Below are 20,695 nucleotides of genomic sequence, written 5' to 3' on the forward strand. Positions count from 1 at the left end.
TTGAACAGGAGCACAACATTCACCACTCTCCAGTCCCCTGGCACCACCCCCATTGACAGTGAAGACGAAAAGATCATTGCCAATGGTTCTGCAATTTCCACTCTTGCTTCCCATATAATCCTAGGATATATCCTGTCAGGCCCAGGGGACTTGTCTATCCTCAAGTTTTTCAACATGCCCACACATCTTCCTTCCTAACAAGTATCTCCTCTAGCTTACCAGTCCGTTTCATACTCTCCTCTTCAACAATACGGTCCCTCTCATTTGTAAATACTGAAGAAAAGTACTCATTCAAGACCTCTCCTATCTCTTCTGACTCAATACACAGTCTCCCACTACTGTCCTTGATTGGACCTACTCTCGTTCTCGTCATTCTCATGTTTCTCACATATGCGTAAAAGGCCTTGGGGTTATCCTTGATCCTATCCGCCAAAGATTTCTCATACCCTCTCTTAGCTCTCCTAATCCCTTTCTTCAGCTCCCTCCTGGCTATCCTGTATCCCTCCAATGCTCTGTCTGAACCTTATTTCCTCAACCTTATGTAAGGCTCCTTCTTCCTCCTTACAAGACATTCAACCTCCCTCGTCAACCAAGGTTCCCTCACACGACCATCTCATTCCTGCCTGACAGGTACATACATATCAAGGACACGTCGTATCTGTTCCTTGAAAAAGATCCACATTTCAGCGACATCCTTCCCTGACAGCCTATGCTCCCAATTATGCTCCTCAGATCCTGTCTTGCAGCATCATATTCACCCTTCCCCCAATTATAAAACCTAACCTGTTGCACACACCTATCTCTCTCCATTACCAAGGTGAAAGTCACAGAATTGTGGTCACCATCGCCAAAATGCTCACCCACTAACAAGCCCATCACTTGTCCCGTTTCGTTACCAAATACCAAATCCAATATGGCCTCCCCTCTGGTCGGACAATCTACGTACTGAGTTAGAAAAGCTTCCTGGACACACTGCACAAACACCGCCCCGTCCAAACTACTTGATCTAAAGAGCTTCCAATCAATATTTGGGAAGTTGAAATCGCCCATAACTACTACCCTGTGGCTTCTGCACCTTTCCAAAATCTGTTTCCCAATCTGTTTCTCCACATCTCTGCTGCTATTGGGGGGCCTATAGTAAACACCCAACAAGGTGAGTGCTCCTTTCTTATTTCTGACTTCAGCCCATACTACTTCCAAAGGGAAATCCCCCTCGAACTGCCTTTCTGCAGCTGTTATACCAATTCTAATTAGCAATGCCACCCCCCTCCTCCTTTTTTACCACCCCCCCAATCTTACTGAAACATCTGTAACCAGGAGCCTCCAACAACCATTCCTGTCCCTCTTCTATCCACGTTTCCGTGATGGCCACAACATCCTAGTCCCAAGTACCAATCCACGCCTTAAGTTCACCCACCCATGGCGTAACTATGTCTGATACTCCTTGCGTTGAAGTATACACACTTGAGCCCATCTCTGTGTCCGCAAGTATTCCCTGTCAGGGCTACCTTCTCCACAGCCTCCCTACATTCCTGGGCAACCTGAAAAACAGCTAACCTACTTGCTGGACTACAAGTCCGGATCCAATCCCCCTGCCAAATTAGTTTAAACCCCTCCAAAGAGTGCTAGCAAACCTACCTCCCAGGATATTGGTGCCCTTCTGGTTCAGGTGCAACCCGTCCTGTTTGTACAGGTCCCACCTTCCCCAGAATGCAGTCCAATTGTCCAAATACCTGAAGCCCTCCCTCCTACACCATCCTTGCAGCCACGTGTTCAACTGCACTCTCTCCCTATTCCTTGCCTCACTGTCACGTGGCACCGGCAACAACCCAGAGATGACGATTCTGTCCATCCTAGCTTTTAGCTTCCAGTCTAACTCCCTGAGCTCCTGAATGACCTCCCCAAACCTCTTCCTACCTATGTCGTTGGTGCCAATGTGCACCACGACTTCTGGCTGCACACACACCCCCCCTTAAGGATTCTGAAGACACGGTCCAAGACGTCTAGGACCCTGGCACCCGGGAGGCAACAAACCATCTGAGAGTCTCGCCCATGTCCACAGAACCGCCTGTCTGTCCCTCTAACTATAGAGTCTCTTATAACTCGCGCTATCCACCTCTCCCCCTTTCCCTTCTGGGCCTCAGAGCCGGACCTCGTGCCAGAGACCCGGTCACTGCAGCTTACCCCTGCTAGGCCTTCCCCCCCAACAGTATCCAAAGCGGTATACTTATTGTTGAGGGGAACGACCACAGGGGATCCCTGCACTGCCTGCTTCCTCCCCTTCCCACCTCTAACTGTTACCCAGCTACCTCTGTTCTCTGGCGTAACTATGTCCCTGTAGCTTCTATCTATCACCCTCTCAGCCTCTCGAATAATCCTCAGTTCATCCAACTCCAGCTCCAGTTCCCTAACGCGGTCTGTGAGGAGCAGGAGCTGGCTGCACTTCCTGCAGGTGAAGTTGGCAGGAGCATCGGTGGTCACCCCTACCTCAAACATCCTGCAGGAGGAACATTCCACTGCCTGCGCTGCCATTACTTTACACTTAGTCTCCAAAACAAGAACACTAAGTAGCTTACCTGTTCAGCCAACTGAGTCCTTTTTTTTAGGTTAGAGGAGGAGGGAGGGTGGGAGACAGTACACATGTAGTGTCTCGGGTTCCTTCTCCACTCAAACTTCTTACCTTCCCAGAAGCCTCTGTTGACAACTTCCGGGTTCCCGCTCCTAGTTGAACAAAAACACAGACTGCGAAAAGAAAAACATTAATTTAAACTGGTGTTGTGGTTCTGTTCGCTGAGCTGGGAATTTGTCTTGCAAATGTTTCGTCCCCTGTCTAGGTGACATCCTCAGTGCTTGGGAGCCTCCTGTGAAGCGCTTCTGTGCTGTTTCCTCCGGCATTTATAGTGGCCTGTCTCTGCCGCTTCCGGTTGTCAGTTCGAGTTGTCCACTGTAGTGGCCGGTATATTGGGTCCAGGTCGATGTGTTTGTTGATAGAGTCTGTGGATGAGTGCCATGCCTCTCGGAATTCCCTGGCTGTTCTCTGTTTGGCTTGCCCTATAATGGTAGTGTTGTCCCAGTCGAATTCATGTTGCTTGTCGTCTGTGTGTGTGGCTACTAAGGTTAGCTGGTCGTGTCGTTTCGTGGCTAGTTGGTGTTCATGTATACGGATCGTTAACTGTCTTCCTGTTTGTCTGATGTAGTGTTTTGTGCAGTCCTTGCATGGGATTTTGTACACTACATTAGTTTTGCTCATGTTGGGTATTGGGTCCTTCGTTCTGGTGAGTTGTTGTCTGAGCGTGGCTGTTGGTTTGTGTGCTGTTATGAGTCCTAGTGGTCGCAGTAGTTTGGCTGTCAGTTCAGAAATGCTCAATAGACAATAGACAATAGATGCAGGAGTAGGCCATTCTGCCCTTCGAGCCTGCACCGCCATTCAATATGATCATGGCTGATCATTCCTAATCAGTATCCTGTTCCAGCCTTATCTCCATACCCCTTGACTCCACTATCTTTAAGAGCTCTATCCAATTCTTTCTTAAAAGAATCCAGAGACTGGGCCTCCACTGCCCTCTGGGGCAGAGCATTCCACACAGCCACCACTCTCTGGGTGAAGTAGTTTCTCCTCATCTCTGTCCTAAATGGTCTACCCCGTATTTTTAAGTTGTGTCCTCTGGTTCGGCACTCCCCCATCAACGGAAATATGTTCCCTCCTGCCAGAGTGTCCAGTCCTTTCATAAGCCTATACGTTTCAATCAGATCCCCTCTCAGTATTCTAAACTCAAGGGTATACAAGCCCAGTCGCTTCAGTCTTTCCGTGTAAGGCAATCCTGCCATTCCAGGAATTGACCTCGTGAACCTACGCTGCACTCCCTCAATAGCCAGAATGTCTTTCCTCAAATTTGGAGACCAGAACTGTACACAGTACTCCAGGTGTGGTCTCACCAGGGCCCTGTACAGCTGCAGAAGCACCTCTTTGCTTCTATACTCAATCCCTCTTGTTATGAAGGCCAGCATGCTATTTGCCTTCTTCACGACCTGCTGTACCTGCATGCTTGCCTTCATTGACTGGTGGACAAGAACACCCTGATCTCTCTGAACAGCCCCTTTACCTAATTTGATACCATTGAGGTAGTAATCTGCCTTCCTGTTCTTGCCACCAAAGTGGATAACCAGACATTTATCCACATTAAACTGCATCTGCCATGCATCTGCCCACTCACCTAACTTGTCCAGGTCACCCTGTAATCCCCTAACATCCTCATCACATTTCACCCTACCACCTAGCTTTGTGTCATCAGCAAATTTGCTAATGTTATTGCTGATACCATCTTCTATATCATTTACATATATTGTAAAAAGCTGCGGTCCCAGCACGGATCCCTGCGGTACCCCACTGGTCACTGCCTGCCATTTCGAAATGGAGCCGTTAATCACTACCCTTTGTTTCCTATTAGCCAACCAATTCTCTATCCAATCTAGTACTTTGCCCCCAATCCCGTGCGCCCTAATTTTACTCACTAACCTCTTGTGTGGGACTTTATCAAAAGCTTTCTGAAAGTCCAGGTACACTACATCCACTGGATCTCCCTCGTCCATCTTCCGAGTTACATCCTCAAAAAATTCAAGAAGATTAGTCAAGCATGATTTCCCCTTCATAAATCCATGCTGACTCTGTCCTATCCTGTTACTATTATCCAGATGTGCCGTAATTTCATCCTTTATAATAGACTCCAGCATCTTTCCCACCACTGAGGTCAGACTAACTGGTCTATAATTTCCTGCTTTCTCCCGCCCACCCTTCTTAAAAAGTGGCACAACATTAGCCGCCCTCCAATCCTCAGGAACCGACCCCGATTCTATTGAACTCTGGAAAATAATCACCAGCGCATCCACGATTTCCCGAGCCACCTCCTTCAGTACCCTGGGATGCAGGCCATCAGGTCCCGGAGACTTATCAACCTTCAGACCTAACAGTCTCTCCAACACCAAATCCTGGCAAATAGAAATTCCCTTAAGTTCAGGTCCTTCAGCCACTGTTACCTCAGGGAGATTGCTTGTGTCTTCCCCAGTGAACACAGATCTGAAGTACCCATTTAATTCCTCTGCCATTTCTTCGTTCCCAGTAATATATTCCCCTGCTTCTGTCTTCAAGGGCCCAATTTTTGTCCTAACCATTTTTTTGCCTTGGACATACCTAAAAAAGCTTTTACTATCCTCCTTTATATTCTTGGCCAGTTTACCTTCGTACCTCATTTTTTCTCTGCGTATTTCCTTCTTACTAATCCTCTGTTGTTCTTTAAAAGCTTCCCAGTCCTCCGTTTTCCCGCTTATCTTTGCTAAGTTATACTTTTTCTCTTTTAACCTTATATGTTTCTTTACTTCCCTTGTCAGCCACGGCCGCCCATGTCTCCTCCTGGGATCTTTCTTCCTTTTAGGAATGAACTGATCCTGCATCTTCTGCATTATACACAGAAATATCCGCCATTGTTCCTCCACGGTCTTCCCTGTTAAGGTATTAAACCATTGAACTTTGGCCAGTTGCTCCCTCATAGCTCCTGATGTATGGTAGTGTGGCTAGTCCTTTGGGTTGCGGCATGTCCTCATTCCATTGTCTCTCCCTTAGGCATCTGTTGATGAAATTGCGCGGGTATCTGTTTTGCCGAATACATTGTATAGGTGTTCCTCTTCCTCTTTTTGCAGTTCTGGTGTGCTGCAGTGTGTTGTGGCCCTTTTGAATAGTGTCCTGATGCAACTTCGTTTGTGTGTGTTGGGGTGGTTGCTTTCATAGTTTAGGACTTGGTCTGTGTGTGTGGCTTTCCTGTAAACCTTTGTGGTGAATTCTCCGTTCGGTGTTCTCTGTACCATCACGTCTAGGAATGGGAGTTGGTTGTCCTTTTCTTCCTCTCTAGTGAATCGGATTCCTGTGAGTGTGGCGTTGATGATCTGGTGTGTGTTCTCTATTTCTGTGTTTTTAATTATTACAAAGGTGTCATCCACGTATCTGACCCAGAGTTTGGGTTGAATTTGTGGTACAACTGTATCTGACTCCAGAACGAAGGACCCAATGCCTAATATGAGCAAAACTAATGTAGTGTACAAAATCCCATGCAAGGACTGCACAAAACACTACATCGGACAAACAGGAAGACAGTTAACGATCCGTATACATGAACACCAACTAGCCACGAAACGACACGACCAGCTATCCTTAGTAGCCACACACACAGACGACAAGCAACATGAATTCGACTGGGACAACACTACCATTATAGGGCAAGCCAAACAGAGAACAGCCAGGGAATTCCGAGAGGCATGGCACTCATCCACAGACTCTATCAACAAACACATCGACCTAGACCCAATATACCGGCCACTACAGTGGACAGCTCGAACTGACAACCGGAAGCGGCAGAGACAGGCCACTATAAATGCCGGAGGAAACAGCACAGAAGCGCTTCACAGGAGGCTCCCAAGCACTGAGGATGTCTCCTAGACAGGGGACGAAACATTTGCAAGACAAATTCCCAGCTCAGCGAACAGAACCACAACAACGAGCACCCGAGCTACAAATCTTCTCCCAAACTTTGAATTTAAACTGGTCTCTGCTTACCTTCCGGCTCCCCTCTCTGAGCGCCCGCTGTAGCATTTTTTAGATAAGGTTTTTAAACTGCTGTAGCAGCTTTTATCTAAAAACCTGATAAGGGTTTTTAGATACAAGAAAAGATTAAAGAGATTGGTTTCATTCTCCTTGGAGCAGAGAAGATTAAGATGTGACCTTATTGAAGTGTTCAAGATTATGAATAATTCTGACAGAGTTAAGAAGGATATTCTGTTTCCATTTATTGGTATGTCAGTAATTAAGAGGTCACATTTTCAAGATTGTCAGGAAGAGAGCTAAGAGTGAGATGAGGAGAAACTTCTTTACTCAGGGACTTGTTAGGATTTGGAATGTGCTGCCTGGGAGAGTGGTGGAGGCAGATTCCATTGGAGGTTTCAAAGTGGAGCTGGACATATATTTAAAAGTGATAAAGGAGATTGGGCTGGGAAATGGGACTAGCTGGTTAGAAATGATAAGAAATGATGGATCGAATGGCCTTCTTCTGTACTGTAAAAGTCTATTACGGTATGACTTTATGACTTTTATCATTTGTCATCTCTACCCAAACTGCTTGTACATCCTGTTTTCCTGTTTTAGGTCATTCTTGTCCATTGTGCTAGTAACATCATTAATTTACAGGGCCACCTCCTCCTAGCTTCCTAAAGGTTATGGCCTCTATTCCACCATGCAGCTATGACTCAATGTTGCTGCCTATCAGATGTGTGTTATCTGTTCAGCTGTTTGGTTTCAAAATCCAGTTAATACGGACCGTGGGGTTACCAATGACAAAGATAGGACTAGGAAAGAAGTTCCACTCAGGAGCATTAGCAACTAAGGACCCTAGGAAGTTTAGAGAATCAGAGGCACTCTCGTGTGCATATCCATAGATCTTTGAAAGCAACAGGATGAGTAAATGAATACTTTGTGTCAGTATTCACTAAAGAGAAGGAATTGGTAGAGGATGATCTCAAGGAAGGGAAAGTTGAGTTTTGAAGCCAAGTTGCTATTAAAAAGGAAAAGGTGTTCTGCGTCTTAAAAAAATATTAATCTAGATAGGTCCCCGGGTCCTGATGAGATCTATCCCAGAATATTGAGGGAGTTAAGAGAACAAATTGTTGGAGCATTGACAGATATCTCTGTATCCTCTTTGGCCACAGGTGAGGTCCCAGAGGACTGGAGAATAGCCAATGTTGTCCCATTGTTTAAGAAGGACAGCAGGAATAATCCTGAAAATTATTGTGAGTCTCACCTCAGTGGTAGGGAAATTATTGGAAAAGATTCTCAGAGACAAGATCTATGGGCATTTAGAAGCATAAGGATTGATTAGCGATAAACAGCATGGTTTTGTGCAGGCGACATTGTGCTTCAGTAACTTGATCGGGTTTATTGAGGAGGTGACGATGATGATTGTTGAGGTAAAAGTGGTTGATATTGTCTACCTCGACTTCAGTAAAGCCTTTGACAAGGTCTCTCATGGCAGACTGGCACAAAAGGTGAAGTCCTATGGTATCAGGGGTGAGCTGGCAAGATGGAGACAGAACTGGCTTAGTCATAGGAGATAGAGGGTGGTGCTGGAAGGATGCTTTTTGGAATTGACTAGGGTTGTGATGAGTGGTGTTCCATGGATCAGTGCTGGGACCTCTGTTGTTCGTGATCTGCATAAATGCTTTAGAGGAAAACATAGTTGGTCTAATTAGTACATTTGTGGACGATACAAAAATGGTGGAGTTGCAGATAGTAAGGAGGATTGTCAGAGGAGACTGCAGGATATAGAACAGTTGAAGTCATGGGCAGAAAAGTGGCAGATGGAGCTTAATCCAGACAAATGTGAGGTTATGCATTTTGGAAGGTCAAGTACAGGTGGAAACTATACAGTGAATGGCAGAACCCTTTGGAGTATTGTTATGCTGAGGGATCTGGGTGTGCAGGTCCACAGATCACTGAAGGTGGCAGTGCAGATCAGGTAGTAAAAAATGCATATGGCATCCTTGCCTTCATTGGAAGGGGCAGCGGAGTATAAGGATAGATAAGTTATGCTGCAGCTTTATAGAATTTTAGTTAGGCCACACTTGGGATATTACATAAGGTTCTGGTCACCACACTGCCAGAAGGATGTGGATGCTTTGGAGAAGGTACAGAAAAGGTTTACCAGGATGTTGCCTGGTATGGGGGATTTTAGCTATGAAGAAAGGTTGGATAGACTTGGTTTATTTTCACTGGAATGGAGGATGTTGAGGTCTATATTAGGTTGAGAAGTTTATAAGATTGTGATTGACATGGATAGAGTTCAAAGTGTGAGGCTTTTTCCCAGGGCGGAAGGGTCAATTACTAGGTAACACAAGTTCAAGGTGCAAGGGGGGGATGTTTAAAAGATGTGAGAGGCAAGTTTTTCACACAAAGAGTGGTGAGTGCCTGGAATGTTCTGCCAGAGATGGTGATGAAAACACACACAATAGCAGCATTCCAGAAGCACCTGGACGAATATATGGATAGGAATGGAATAGAGGGAAATGGATCCTGTAAGTGAAGACAGTTTTAATATGGAAGAGAAAAATGTGGCAGCACAGGCTTGGAGGGGTGAAGGGCATATTCCTGTGCTGTATTGTTCTTTGAGTCAATAAAGTAGTTAAGAAGGCATTTGGGATACTTGTCTTTCTTAGTCAAGGCTTTGAATATGAGAGCAAGGATGTTATACTGTACATAATGTTAGCTGAGCCACAGAAAGAGTATCAGGATCTCACTGCCCAAAATGGTGGTAAAGGTCTGAATTCTCAAGACATTTATGAAGTATTTAGATGTTCACTTAAAATACATAGAATGCAAGGATATGGACCAAGTGCTGGAATTTGGGATTAGAATAGCTGGAAGTTTTCATGACTGGCAGACAGAATATGCCAAGAAGTCTCTTTCTGTGCTATAATATTTCTATGACTCTTATAGTCTTATGATTCTGTAAATTACAAAGCTAAATTAAAAAGCTGAACTTCAAAGGTAATAATTAACTGACTGTTATCTGAGCAAGGAGTACATTGAACTATAACAAATAGGACAAGAGGAATGAACACTTGGGTCAAGCATTGATGTGGGAGAAATGGGTTTCAATTCATTGAGCACCAGTACCAATATCGGTGAAAGTGGGACAGATTTCATCTGAACCTTGCTAGGATCCATGATCTTGCAAGTCATTGAACTAGAGTGGCAGAATGGGCATTAAATAAGCCACTGAAGAAAAGAGTCATGTGATTGAAAACAATTAGGTAATTGAACATGTGACTGAGGTAATGATAACCAGGGTGTGACAGAACAGATGGACAGAGAAGACAAACTTAATAATGCACCAGCAGGTAAGGTTAAAGATTGCAAAGATAGAAAAAGGCACAAGTAAAGGTTCTCTATCTGAATGCATACAGTATTCTCAGGAAAATGTTCATTGAATTGTTAGCACAGAACAGTACAGCACAGGAACTGGCTGTCTGGCCCACCATGTCTGTGCCGGCCGTGATGTAATATTAAACTAATCCTATCTGTCTATAAATGGCTCTAACCTTCTATTCTCTGCCTGCACATGAGTCTATCTAAATGCCTCTTAAAATTTGCTAACACATCTGTTTCTTCCATGTCCTCTGGCAGCGCGTTCCAGGCACCTACCACTGACTATATAAAAAACCTTCGAGCTCTGTATAAAAACCTGCCTTACACATCTCCATTAAAGTATCCTCCCACCACCACATCCTCTGTATCCATGCATAAATTACCAGCTTTGTCCTTAAGACTATAAGACCATAAGACATAGGAACAGAAATTAGACTATTCAGCCCATTGATTCTACTCTACCATTTAATCATGGCTGATAGGTTTTTCAACCCTATTTTCCCACTTTCTCCCTGTTACCTTTGATCCCCTTCGCAATTAAGAATTTATCTATCTCTGTTTTAAATATACTAGATAACCTGGCCTCCACAGCCATCTGTGGCAATGAATTCTACAAATTCAAAACTTTCTGGCTGAAGAAGTTTCTCCTGATCTCCCCTTTACTCTAAGACAGAATGGAGCAGAACCAATGGGCTGAATGGCCTAATTCGGTTCCAATGTCTTATGGTCTAATGGTCTTAAGGACAAAGGAGGTAATTTAAGATTAGATTAGATTACTTACAGTGTGGAAACAGGCCCTTCGGCCCAACAAGTCCACACCGCCCCGCCGAAGCGTAACCCACCCATACCCCTACATCTACCCCTTACCTAACACTACGGGCAATTTAGCATGGCCAATTCACCTGACCTGCACATCTTTGGACTGTGGGAGGAAACTGGAGCACCCAGAGGAAACCCACGCAGACACGGGGAGAACGTGCAAACTCCACACAGTCAGTCGCCTGAGGCGGGAATTGAACCCGGGTCTCCGGCGCTGCGAGGCAGCAGTGCTAACCACTGTGCCACCGTGCTGCCCATTTATGTATGGATACAGAGGATATGGATGAGATCCTCATCCTCGTCTCTCCTGCCATGCCAATGGTCCTCATCTCTCCTGACAATGGAAACATCTTCCCAATGTATACGCTGTCCAGACCATTCAGTATTCTGAAAGTTTCAATCAGACTCCCCCTCATTCTTCTAAACTCGATTGACTATAGTCCCAGAGTCCTCAAATGTTCCCCATATGTTAAACCTTTAATTCCTAAGATCACTCTCGTAAACCTCCTCTGGACGTGCTCCAGGGCCAATACATCTTCCTGAGGTATGGGGCCCAAAATTCCTCACAATACTTTAAATATGGTCTGATCAGAGCCTGATAAAGCCTTCAAAGTACATCCTTGCCTTTATATTCTAGCCTATCAAGACGAATGACGATATTGTGTTTGCCTTCCTAACTACCAACTCAACCTGCAAGTTTTCCTTAAGAGAAACCTACACTTCATATTTATGAATTTTCTTCCCATTTAGAAAATAGTCCATGCCTCTATTCTTCCTACCAAAGTGCATGACCTCACATTTTCCCATGTTCTATTTCAACTGCCACTTCTTTGCCTGATCCTTTGGACCTATCCTTTCCCTAGCCAGTGGAATGGCATTGTGGTATTATCGCTGGAATATTAGTCTAGAGACTCAGTAATGTTCTGGGGACCTGGATTTGAATCCCATCATAGCAGATGGTTGAGTTTGAATTCAATAAGAATCCAGAAATGAGTTTAATGATGACCACGACATCATTGTATATTGTCAGGAAAACCCATCTGGTTCAGTAATGATCTTATGGGATGTGTATGGAATGAGCTGCCAGAGGAAGTGGTGGAGGCTGGTACAATTGCAGCATTTTAAAGGCATCTGGATGGGTAAATGAATAGGAAGGGTTTGGAGGGATATGGGTGGGGTGCTGGCAGGTGGCACTAGATTGTGTGGGATATCTGGTTGGCATGGACAAGTTGGACCAAAGGGTCTGTTTACGTGCTGTACATCTCTATGACTCCATGAAGGAAATCTGCATCCTGACTCGATCTGGCCTATATGTTTTTACAGATGAGTAAAATGGTTGAGTCTTAACTGTTCGCTGGGAAATTAGGCATGTGCAAAAAATATTGACCCAGCCAGTGACACCCCATCATTTGAATGAATAATAAAAGAGATACCCTCGTATTACAAATATATGTATAAAATGTTTCAGGATTCTTTTTAATCCTACTTGCCAAGGACTTTGCATGGCCTCTTTTAGACATCCTAATTCCATATTGCTCAATATACTGCTTTCTCTATATTTTCTCAAGGGCCTTGTCTGGTTTCAGTTTCCCAAACCTTACATATTCTCACTTTTTGTTTTTGACTAAACTTGGGACTCCTAAATTTTGCAATCCTTATCTTTCATCCTCGCAGAAACTTCTTGAAATCTTTAAAAGTCTCCTATATGTCAAATGTGGATGCACCCTCAAATAGCATTCATTCCTCCTCCACCCACTACCGCCCCCCCCCCCCCCCCCCCCCCAAACACACACATACAATCGCCCCATCTAATTTCTCCAGTTTCTGCCTAATACTGTTGTAATTAGCCTTCTCACAATTTAGCACTTACACCCAAGGACCACTCTAATCCTTATCCTTATTCACAACTATCTTAGTGATTATGATCACTGTTCGTAAATGCTCCCCCACTGAAACTTTGATCACCTGGCCAGGTTTATTCCCAAATACAAAGTTTAGTGACCCCTTCCCTAGTTGGAATGTCTACATATTAATTCAAGAAGCTTTCTTGGGATACACTTCACAAATTCTGCCCCATTGAAGCCCCTAGCATTAAGGGAGTCCCAGTGGATATTGGGGAAGTTAAAATCATCCAGGGCAAAACCCTTTTATTTTTACATTTTTCTATGACCTGCTTTCGTATCTGTTCTTCTATCACCTGTTAACTATTGGGAAGCCTGAGTACAACCCCATCAGAGTGATTGATCCTTTCTTGTACCTAAGTTTTATTCATATGGCTTCATTAGATGAATCCTCCAAGATGTCCTCTTTTAGTATAACCATGACATTCCTTCCCTAAAGGACATTAGTGAACCAGATGGGTTTTCTGACAATTGGCAATGGTTTCATGGACATCATTAGACTTTTAATTTCAGACTTTTATTGAATTCAAACTCTACCATCTGCCATGGCAGGATTCAAACTCAGGTCCTCAGAACATTATCTGGGATTAACAGTCCAGCAATAATACCAGTAGGCCATCATCTCCCCATATTTATGTGCATTTAGAAAAAGTGTGGCCTAATTAGGGAGAGTCAGCATGGCTTTGTGAGGAGCAGGTCATGTTTTACGAACTTAATTGATTTTTTTGAGAAGGTAACTAACGTGATCGATGAAGGTTGAGACTTTGCTTAGGCTACACTTAGAATATTGTATTTCTTTCAATTCTGGTCACCACATTATAGGAAATATGTGGAGGATTTGGAGAGGGTGCAGAAGAGGTTTACCAGGTAGGTGACTGGCCTAGAGGGTATGAGCCATAAGAGGATGCTACAAAGATTCAGTTGTTTTCTCTGGAGTGATGGAGGCTGAGGGGAGACTTGAGAGAAGTCTATAAAATTGTGAGTTGACAGTCAGAATCTTTTTCCCAGAGTTGAAATATCTAATATCAGAGGGCAATCAAAGTACCTCAATGCCTACCGCCAAATGGTTCTGATTCCCACAATCATGAAGTACTTCAAGAGGTTGGTAATCAACTCTAGCCTCCCAGCCTGCTTTAATCCCCTACAATTTGCCTACAGTGAAACAGATCCATAGCAGATGCCATTTCCCTAGGCCTACACTCCTGGATAACAAGGTAACCAATGTCAGGCTCCTACTCATTGACTACTACTTTGCCTTCAAGACCATAATCCCTACATGAGTAGACTAATCTCAAAATTCCAAGACCTCAGTCTCTGCTGTCTCCTTTGCAATTGGATCCTCAGCTTCATGACCAACAGTCCGCAATCTTTGAAGATAGACAACAGCACCTCCTCCACAATAACACTCAATACTGGTGCCCCACAAGGATGTATTCTCAGCCCTACACCGAATGCCTGTACACCCAAGACTGTGTAGTCAAATTCTATATGAATGACATCTATAAGTTTGGTGACAGTACCACCATGGTAATCCAGATACCAAACAAAGATGAGTTGGAATACAGGAAGGAGATAGAGTGCTTAGTATTATGGTGCAATGATAACAATCTCCCAATGTTGGCATAATAAAAGAACTGATTATTGACGTCAGGAAGAAAAGAGGAAAACATGCCTATATCTACTTCCACAGAGCTGAGATGTAGATGGTCAAAAGCGTCAAGCTCCTAGGAGTGATGATAACCAATAATTTGTCCCAGACCTTCCATATAGATGAGACAGTCAAGGAGGCACAACAACGCCTCTTCTTCCTCAGGCAGCTTTAGAAATTCAGCCTGTTCATAAGGACCCTCACCAACTTTTACAGATGCACCACTGAAAGCATTCTAACCAGGTACGGCAACTGCTCTGCCCAGGGCTGTTAGAAACTACAGAAGTCTCTGTGCACAGACCATCACGGAAGTCAACCTTCCATCCATAGATTCTATTTATACTTCTCGGTATTGCAGAAAGGCTGCCAACATCATCAAAGACTCCTCACACCCTGGTAATGCTCTCTTACAATCTCTCCTATTAGGCAGGAGATACAGAAGCTTAAACACATGCACCAACAATTTAAAGAACAGCTTCTTCCATCCTGTTATTAGACTGCCGAATGGACCTCTCTCACTTCAAATAATGTTGATCTTGCTTAGTGCACCTCCTGTGTAGCCATAACCTTGTGTACTTCACTCTGTCTAAGCACCCTATGATCTGTGTCATAGTGTCCTCATTTGTTGTGATCTGACTGTACTGCATAAAACAAAACTTTTTCACTGTAGATACATGCGACCACAATAAATCAAATAAAATCATGCATTGAAGCTAGGAGGGGGAAAATTCAAAGGAGATATGAGGGGCAAGCTTTTTACACAGACAATCGTAGAAGTCAGAAACGCACTGCTGGGGTCGTGGTGGAGGCAGGTATAGTAGGGGCATTTAAGGAACTTTTAGATAGGCACATGAATATGTAAGGAATGGAGGGATATGGACCAAGGGCAAGCAGAAGAGATTAGTTTAATTTGGCCAAAGGGCCAGTTCCTGTGCTGTACAGTTCTACATTCTATGTCTATGTTCTATGTTCTACTGTACAATTCTGTGAAGCTTAGTGGTAAATCAGAGGATTGGACAGACTATGAGGATTAAAAGGATTAGAAAAGAAACACTATAAAGGAGAAACTAGTGTATGAGAGAAAGGTAGCTAATAATATAAAATAGGCAGTTAGACATTTTATAAATATCAAATAGGAACACATTGAAAGTTAATGTTGGTCCTGTAGATAGCATATAGAGAATTAATAAGGGAAAATCAGGAATAGAGGAGGCATTTAGAAAATTTGAAATACTTCCCAAAGACACTTGAAAATCAAGAGGCGAATGGGAGGGAGGAACTTAAAACAATCATTCACCAGGGAAAAAAGTGCTGCAAACATTATTGGAACTAAAGCCTGACAAATCACTGGACCACTTTGTATGTTTCCTATGGGAAAAGATTGCAGATATAGGAGAGACATTAGTTATAAGCTTCCAAAATTTCTTAGATTCTGGAGGTCTCAGTGAGAGACAAAGCAGGAGACTATACAACAGTTAACCTAACATCTGTCAAAGGAAAATTACTAGATTTTATTATTGTGGAGGTTGTAACAGAACACTTAGAAAATCTGACAGAGTCAACACGGTTTTGTGAAAGGAAAATCATGTTCAACTAATCTATTAGAGGTTTTTGAAGAAACAATAAATCAAGGTGGCATATCAAGGGTTACTACACAAAATAAGAGTTCATTGGATAATATTTTAGCATAAAAAAGGATTGATTAGATAACAGAAAGCAAAGGGTAATGATAAATGGCTCTATTTTGAGTTGACAAACTTCTATAATTAGTGGAATACCTCAAATCAGTGCTGTGCTCTCAACTGTTTCTAAATTATATCAACAATTTGGATATTCTGATTTAAAGTATCATAGCTACATTTGCTGATAACATCAAGACAAATGAGAAAATAATAGTTAGGAAGAGGCAAACGGATATAGATGGGTTGAGTGAGTGGGCAAACATTTGTCAAATGGAGTATAATTGGGGAAAATTTGACAGGGTGAATTCTGAGGGAATGTTTTATCTTGTGGGAGAGTCTAGAATAGGGAGATAGTTTAAGAATAAGACATCTCACATTGAGGATGGAAATAAAATTTTATTTGTCAAAGGGATCTTAGTCTGTGGAATTTCCTTCCCTCAAAAAAAGTGGAGGCGAAGTCATTGAATTTACTTAAGGTCAAGTTAGATAGATCTTGATAGATGAGAATTTGAAAAGGCAATAAGGTGCAGACAGGATTGTGGAGTTGAGATGACAACTAGATCTGTTATGGTCTTATTGAATTATGGAGCAGGCTCAAAGAGCTGAATGGCCTGTTCCTATTCCTAAATCCTATGATCTTCACCAGTGATGTCCATATTTCCTAAAAAGGTGCTTGCTTATCTGTGAGTTATGCATGTTCAGTTTTGGTATTTCCTATATTCTGCATATTCATATTATAATGCGAGAAACTGACTAATTTTCTTTTGACTATTTCAGCCAGAGAGATCATGGGAAATTGATCTGAAACAAATGGAAGCATTGATTGATGATAAAACTGCCTGTATTATTGTGAATAACCCTTCCAATCCATGTGGCTCTGTGTTCAGTAAATCCCATCTCCAAAAGATTCTCGCTGGTTAGTGTTACTACAATGACATCAATTTACTAAAGGACCAACGACTATGTATACGATTAGAATATGTAACTTTAGACAGCTGATGGTCAAGGGAATCTGATTGATGGAAATCCAATCTGAATGATGGGCAGTATCTATCTATCACAACTAATCTTGGAGGAACTGTTGGGTGAAATTCACAGCACAGAATCAAAGAAGTTAATTGTTGTTTTAAGTCTGTCCAAGAGAAAGACTGCAGTAGGGAGTATAGTGGATTCTTTCTTGATTATATGTTTTTGGAGATAAGTCTCTTAATTAAACTTAAAATATAAGCCATAGCTATTAGTTTAACCTGGAGCAGTGTTTGTAGAGGAATAAGACGGTGTTATTTTCGGGGTCTGTAGATTGTGAAGGAGCAAAAATGGCCTTTGCAGTGATATGTACTTCTTGTCAGATGTGGGAGTTTAAAGAGAGTTTAAGGGTTACTGTGGATTATATCTGCCATAAATGCTGTTGGATGTGAATCTTATCAGATCGAGTGGATCCTTTGGAGAGACAGATAGAAGTGATGAGAAATTTGCAACAGTAACAGTATGTGATGGATGGCAGTTACAGGAAGGGGGGAAAGTCTCAGATACAGTCCTATATATGGGTTAACTCCTGGAAGGGTAAGAGAGGTAGGCAGCTAGTGCAGGAGTCTTTTGTGGATATACCCATTTCAAACAGGTATGCTGTTTTTGGAAAAAGTAGGGGGTGGATGGATTCTCAGGGGAACGTAGCACGAATAGCCAAGTTTCTGGTATTGAGACTGGCTCTAATGCAACGAGGGGTACATTGGCTTCCAAGAGATCAGTTGTGTTAGGGGATTCTGTAGTCAGAGGTACAGGCAGACGTTTCTGTGGCCAGCAGAGAGAAAGCAGAATGGTGTGTTGTTTCCCTTGTGCCAGGATCAAGAATATCTCAGAGAGGGTGCAGAATGTTCTCATGGGGGAGAGAGGCCAGCAGGAGGTCATTGTCCACATTGGAACCAACGACAATGGAAGGGAAAAGGTTGAGATTCTGAAGGGAGATTACAGAGTTAGGCAGGAATTTAAAAAGGAGGTCCTCAAGGGTAGTAATATCTGGATTACTCCCGGTGCCACAAGCTAGTGAGGGCAGGAAGAGGAGGATAGAGCAGATGAATGCATGGCTGAGGAGCTGGTGTATGGGAGAAGGATTCACATTTTTGGATCATTGGAATCTCTTTTGGGGTAGAAGTGACTTGTACAAGAAGGACAGATTGCACCGAAATTGGAAGGGGACTAATATACTGGCAGGGAAATTTGCTAGAACTGCTTGGGAGGATTTAAACTAGTAAGGTGGGGGGGTGGGACCGAGGGAGATAGTGAAGAAAGAGATCAGTCTGAGATGGGTACAACTGAGAACAGGAGTGAGTCAAACATGCAGGGCAGGCAGGGACAAGGTAGGACTAATAAATTAAACTTCATTTATTTCAATGCAAGGGGCCTAACAGGGAAGGCAGATGAACTCAGGGCATGGTTAGAAACATGGGACTGGGATATCATAGCAATTACGGAAACATGGCTCAGGGATGAGCAAGACTGGCAGCTTAATGTTCTGGGATACAAATGCTACATGAAGGGTAGAAAGGGAGGCAATAGAGAGTGGCATTTTTGATTAGGGATAGCATTTACAGCTGTGCTGAGGGAGGATATTCATGGAAATACATCCAGGGAAGTTATTTGGGTGGAACTGAGAAATAAGAAAGGGATGATCACATTATTGGGATTGTATTATACACCCCCCAATAGTCAGAGGGAAATTGAGAAACAAACTTGTAAGGAGATCCCAGCTATCTATAAGAATAAAGGGTGGTTATGGTAGGGGATTTTAACTTTCCAAACATCTGGGACTGCCATAGTGTTAAAGGTTTAGATGGAGAGGAATTTCTTAAATGTGTACAAGACAATGTTCTGATTCAGTATGTGGATATACCTACTAGAGAAGGTGCAAAACCTGACCTACTCTTGGGAAATAAGGCAGGGCAGGTGACTGAGGTGTCAGTGGGGAAGCACTTAGGGACCAGCGACCATAATTCTATTTGTTTTAAAATGGTGATGGAAAAGGATAGGCCAGATCTAAAAGTTGAAGTTCTAAATTGGTGAAAGGTCAATTTTGACGGTATTAGGCAAGAACTTTCGAAAGCTGATTGGAGGCAGATGTTCGCAGGTAAAGGGACGGCTGGAAAATGGGAAGCCTTCAGAAATGAGATAATAAGAATCCAGAGAAAGTATATTCCTGTCAGGGTGAAAGGAAAGGTTGGTAGGTATAGGGAATGCTGGATGACTAAAGAAATTGAAGGTTTGGTTAAGAAAAAGGAAGCAGATGTCAGATATAGACAGGATAGATCGAGTGAATCCTTAGAAGAGTATAAAGGACGTAGGAGTATACTTAAGAGGAAAATCAGGAGGGCAAAATGGGGACACGAGATAGCTTTGGCAAATAGAATTAAAGAGAATTCAAAGGGTTTTTACAAATATATTAAGGACGAAAGGGGAACTAGGGAGAGAATAAGGCCCCTCAAAGATCAGCAAGGTGACCTTTGTGTGGAGCCACAAAAAATGGGGGAGATACTAAATGAATATTTTGCATCAGTATTTACTATGGAAAAGGATATGGAAGATATAGTCTGTAGGGAAATAGATGGTGACATCTTGCAAAATGTCCAGATTACAGAGGAGGAAGTGCTGGATGTCTTGAAATGGTTAAAGGTGGATAAATCCTCAGGACCTGATCAGGTGTACCTGAGAACTCTGTGGGAAACTAGAGAAGTGATTGCTGGGCCTCTTGCTGAGATATTTGTATCATTGATAGTCACAGGTGAGGTACCGGAAGACTGGAGTTTGGCAAACGTGGTGCTACTGTTTAAGAAGGGCAGTAAAGACAAGCCAGGGAACTATAGACCAGTGAGCCTGACCTCGGTGGTGGGAAAGTTGTTGGAGGGAATCCTGAGGGACAGGATGTACATGTATTTGGAAAGGCAAGGACTGATTTGGGATAGTCAACATGGCTTTGTGCATGGGAAATCAAACTTAATTGAGTTTTTTGAAGAAGTAACAAAGAGGATTGATGGGGGCAGAGCGGTAGATGGTGGTGGTGGAGGGTTGTTTTTCCGACTGGAGGCCTGTGACCAGTGGAGTGCCACAAGGATCAGTGCTGGGCCCTCTACTTTTTGTCATTTACATAAATAATTTGGATGCGAGCATAAGAGGTACAGTTAGTAGGTTTGCAGATGACACCAAAATTGGAGGTGTAGTGGACAGTGAAGAGGGTTACCTCAGATTACAACAGGATCTGGACCAAATGGGCCAATAGGCTGAGAAGTGGCAGATGGAGTTTAATTCAGATAAATGAGAGGTGCTGCATTTTGGGAAAGCAAATCTTAGCAGGTCTTTTACACTTAATGGTAAGGTCCTAGGGAGTGTTGTTGAACAAAGAGACCTTGGAGTCCAGGTTCATAGCTCCTTGAAAGTGGAGTTGCAATTCTGTACCACAGAAAACTGCTGAGGCTAAGACATTGAAAGTTTTCAAGAAAGAGAAGGATATATCTTTTACAGCTGAAGAGATAAAAGAGTAAGGAAAGAAAGTGGGATCTCAGTAGGTTGATTCGCCAAGGTCGTACTGAATGATGGAGCAGGCTCAGAGGCCAAATGGCCGGTTCTTGTTCCTATTTTCCATGTTTCTATGTAATGAAAAATTTCACAAATAATTCACTTCGAAAAATAT

General features: G+C 43.1%; 1 protein-coding gene across 1 annotated transcript in view; it reads left to right on the top strand.

Moving 5' to 3' along the window:
* The window catches only part of tat (tyrosine aminotransferase), an 89,404-nt gene that overhangs the window by 18,946 nt on the left and 49,763 nt on the right, over positions 1-20,695 (top strand). The window contains exon 6 of the mRNA XM_072595736.1: positions 16,792-16,930. Within this exon, the coding sequence (XP_072451837.1) occupies positions 16,792-16,930 (139 nt within the window). The remainder of the gene's footprint in view (positions 1-16,791; positions 16,931-20,695) is intronic.

The sequence above is a fragment of the Chiloscyllium punctatum genome, chromosome 26 (genome assembly GCF_047496795.1).
Source record: "Chiloscyllium punctatum isolate Juve2018m chromosome 26, sChiPun1.3, whole genome shotgun sequence".
NCBI classification, from domain to species: domain Eukaryota; kingdom Metazoa; phylum Chordata; class Chondrichthyes; order Orectolobiformes; family Hemiscylliidae; genus Chiloscyllium; species Chiloscyllium punctatum.